Source organism: Ziziphus jujuba, chromosome 11, assembly GCF_031755915.1.
Source record: "Ziziphus jujuba cultivar Dongzao chromosome 11, ASM3175591v1".
Lineage (NCBI taxonomy): Eukaryota > Viridiplantae > Streptophyta > Magnoliopsida > Rosales > Rhamnaceae > Ziziphus > Ziziphus jujuba.
Window position 1 is genome coordinate 22,983,172 of NC_083389.1, and position 3,245 is coordinate 22,986,416.

The 3,245-nt window shown below is 35.0% G+C and overlaps 1 protein-coding gene across 1 annotated transcript; it reads left to right on the top strand.

Moving 5' to 3' along the window:
- Positions 1 to 1,370: 1,370 nt before the first annotated feature.
- On the top strand, positions 1,371 to 2,930 carry LOC107433079 (aquaporin PIP2-2). The gene is made up of 4 exons (XM_016044325.4): positions 1,371 to 1,778; positions 1,867 to 2,162; positions 2,264 to 2,404; positions 2,575 to 2,930. The coding sequence occupies exons 1-4, from the start codon at positions 1,472 to 1,474 to the stop codon at positions 2,692 to 2,694; spliced, it is 864 nt and encodes a 287-aa protein (XP_015899811.3). The 5' UTR covers positions 1,371 to 1,471; the 3' UTR covers positions 2,695 to 2,930.
- Positions 2,931 to 3,245: the final 315 nt, after the last annotated feature.

The following is a 3,245-nucleotide window of genomic DNA, read 5'->3' on the forward strand; positions in this document are numbered from 1 at the left end:
TGATTCTTACAAATAACATTACTCAATTGCATAAAAACAAAAACAAAATTATATTGTTTTAGTACAAAAATAAAATAAAAATAACAAACTAAATTGAGTCAATTTTGTAGGCTCAATAATTTCCACTATGACACGTGGCTCAATTTCAGCCCTACTTTTTATTACTCGTTTTCTTTGCGTTACTATTCTCGTTTAAGTTGCGGCCAATTCGGAAAAAAACAATTGGCGACGACTGGTCTAGAATTTTCATGTTACTTTATTAATGAGCATGGAGCCAATACTGATTGGAGGCGGTTTTGACAACGAAACGTGGCTGGATGTGAGTGGTTGAGCCAAAGTAGATAGAGATGAAGGTGGGACCGGGATTCCATGAGGACGGTGGTAGTCAAATGAATGTTGGATGGTCGGTCTGATCACGCCACGCCACTCACACAGCGCACCACTTTATTCTTCTCTCACAATAATCATGTGAATATGACTGTTCATTGCCTACAATTGCACTTGGTGGGACCTACTCCAGTTGTTTCTTACACGTGTCACCATTCTATTGTGTTATAAACTCTGAGGTCGTCTTTTATTGGTCCGTGATATCCATGCTTTAAGGATGATTGACATGAATCATTCTTATCGAACATATGAATTTTCAAGTCCGTAAATTTTCAGTTATTTAACCAAAAAAAAAATACCATTTCTCTTAAATTTGAGTAAACGAAAAAAAAAAAAAAAAAACACTTTCAAACATACTCATCGTAAATTACCCAAAAAAAAAAAAAATATATATATATATATATAGTAATTGCCCATTTCTCGGTGACATCTAAGAGCAAAATTGTCCTAATAATCTCAAGTTTCAATTCTCTCGTAACTTCATAAACAATATACATACATATATTATATTATATAATCATTATACATGTTTTTTGTAGGACAATGCACCAATTTCTTTATAATTCGCAGGCATTTTGCCCGGAAACAAAGGGCTCTTTTTTAATCATCAGCAATAATAAGTGGATTCCAATGGATAACATAAACTAGAACATTAATACATGAAAATAATAAAATAAAACCGACGAAATAGCGAGCATCACATAATAATCCTTTGATTAATGAATTTGTAGCAATACCAAACTTTGAGCAAACTTTGGAACTTACTGGAATTGGCTTTCGGGAATAGTTTGGAGGCAAAAAAGTCTAAAGAAAGAGCCAGAAAAATAGAGAAATCAAGTGAGAAATGGGTCCCACAGAAAGTGAAGCAAAACAAAAAAGGAAAAAAAAAAAAAAATGGTTGGACATCAATATGGGTCGGCCAAAGCTAGGTTTAATTAATGCTATTTTCACTGTACTCTAAAGACTAATATATATAGCACCACTAAATGCTCTGCTCTTCCACAACAACAGCACAAAAAGGAACCTTCTCCTTCATCCTCTGTTTTTCTCTCACTGCTCTAGCTATAACCTAAGCTCAGCAGCCATGGCCAAAGACATTGAAGTTGGAGGACAAGGTGGATTCTCCGCCAAGGACTACCAGGACCCTCCACCGGCACCGCTAATCGACGCCGAAGAATTCGGCATGTGGTCCTTCTACAGAGCCATTATAGCAGAGTTCATTGCAACCCTCTTGTTCTTGTATATTACTGTTTTGACAGTAATTGGATACAAAAGCCAGATTGATCCAACCAAAGGCGGAGATGATTGCGGCGGTGTCGGGATTCTCGGTATTGCTTGGGCATTTGGTGGCATGATTTTTATTCTGGTTTACTGCACAGCTGGTATCTCTGGTAAGTTCATTTTCTTTCCACCATTTTTTTTTTTCCCCTTTCATTTTCCAGGTCAAATTGATCAAACCAAACGGCATATTTATTGCAGGAGGACACATTAACCCGGCGGTTACATTCGGACTTTTCTTGGCGAGGAAGGTATCGTTGGTCCGAGCCATTTTTTATATGGCTGCTCAGTGTTTGGGAGCCATTTGTGGATGTGGTTTGGTGAAGGCTTTCCAGAAGACTTACTACAATAGTTATGGTGGAGGAGCCAATGAACTTGCAATTGGATACAGTAAAGGAACCGGATTGGCCGCCGAGATCATTGGAACTTTCGTTCTTGTTTATACCGTCTTCTCCGCTACTGATCCTAAAAGAAATGCAAGGGATTCCCATGTTCCTGTAAGTAACAAATCCAAACTTTCTATCTTTACTGTTGCTTCCATTAATGTCCTTTCTCTTTTTGAGCTGAGATGTTGACTTTGTTTGAATTAATATTGAAGGTTTTGGCACCACTTCCAATTGGGTTCGCCGTCTTCATGGTACATCTTGCTACTATTCCGATCACCGGCACCGGAATTAACCCGGCTCGTAGCTTTGGAGCTGCAGTGATTTACAATCAAGATAAGCCTTGGAGTGATCATGTAAGCATATTCATATTATATAATTCCTATGGATTACAAAGTATTGCCTTTTTGTTTTGTTTTCGTTTCTGTTTGTTTGGTTGTTTTATTTTTATTTAATTCTGAATTGGGTGGTTGTTTTATTTTTATTTAATTCTGAATTGGGTATTTTTGTTGTTGATGTGTTTTAGTGGATCTTCTGGGTGGGACCGTTCATTGGTGCCGCAATTGCTGCCTTTTATCACCAATTCATATTGAGAGCTGCTGGGGCTAAAGCTTTGGGATCATTCAGGAGCTCTTCAAACATATGATGTTCTAAACCTTGGATGTTGAATGAGAGAAAGACTTTGAGATAGTACCGTGTAATTTGTATATCTACCATGGAGTGGTGAAGAAAATAGAAGCGAATTTGTGTTGGCTTTGCATGCTGGAATGCTTGTTTTTAATGTGTTCCAGTTTTGCACTTTTTTTTTTTCGCATTTTATATGTTAATGTTGGGTTTTCTATTTCTGTTAATAAGATGGTGTCTTATTTTGTCTTCGTATCATTGTTGGAGCATTTTTAATATAAAATAAATGAAAGAAATGAAATAACTATTTTATAAAAGATTATTATTATATGTGATGACTGTCATCATTCTAGAAATAAAATAATTATTATATAAAAAATATTATTATATATAATGATTGTTATTATTTTACAGATGGTGGATATAATGTTAAAATAATTATATATATATATATATACATATATATAGGATTTATTACCATGTAATTTTATATATATATATATATATATATGAATCTATTGCTACGTAGAATGATGACAGTAATCACTGATGATAAATAATAATATTTTTATA

Coding starts and splice junctions, on each gene's coding strand:
- LOC107433079 (XM_016044325.4), top strand. CDS start 1,472: ATGGCCAAAGACATTGAAGTTGGAGGACAAGGTGGATTCTCCGCCAAG. Junction 1,779..1,866: donor CTGCACAGCTGGTATCTCTG/GTAAGTTCATTT, acceptor TATTTATTGCAG/GAGGACACATTAACCCGGCG. Junction 2,163..2,263: donor CAAGGGATTCCCATGTTCCT/GTAAGTAACAAA, acceptor TTAATATTGAAG/GTTTTGGCACCACTTCCAAT.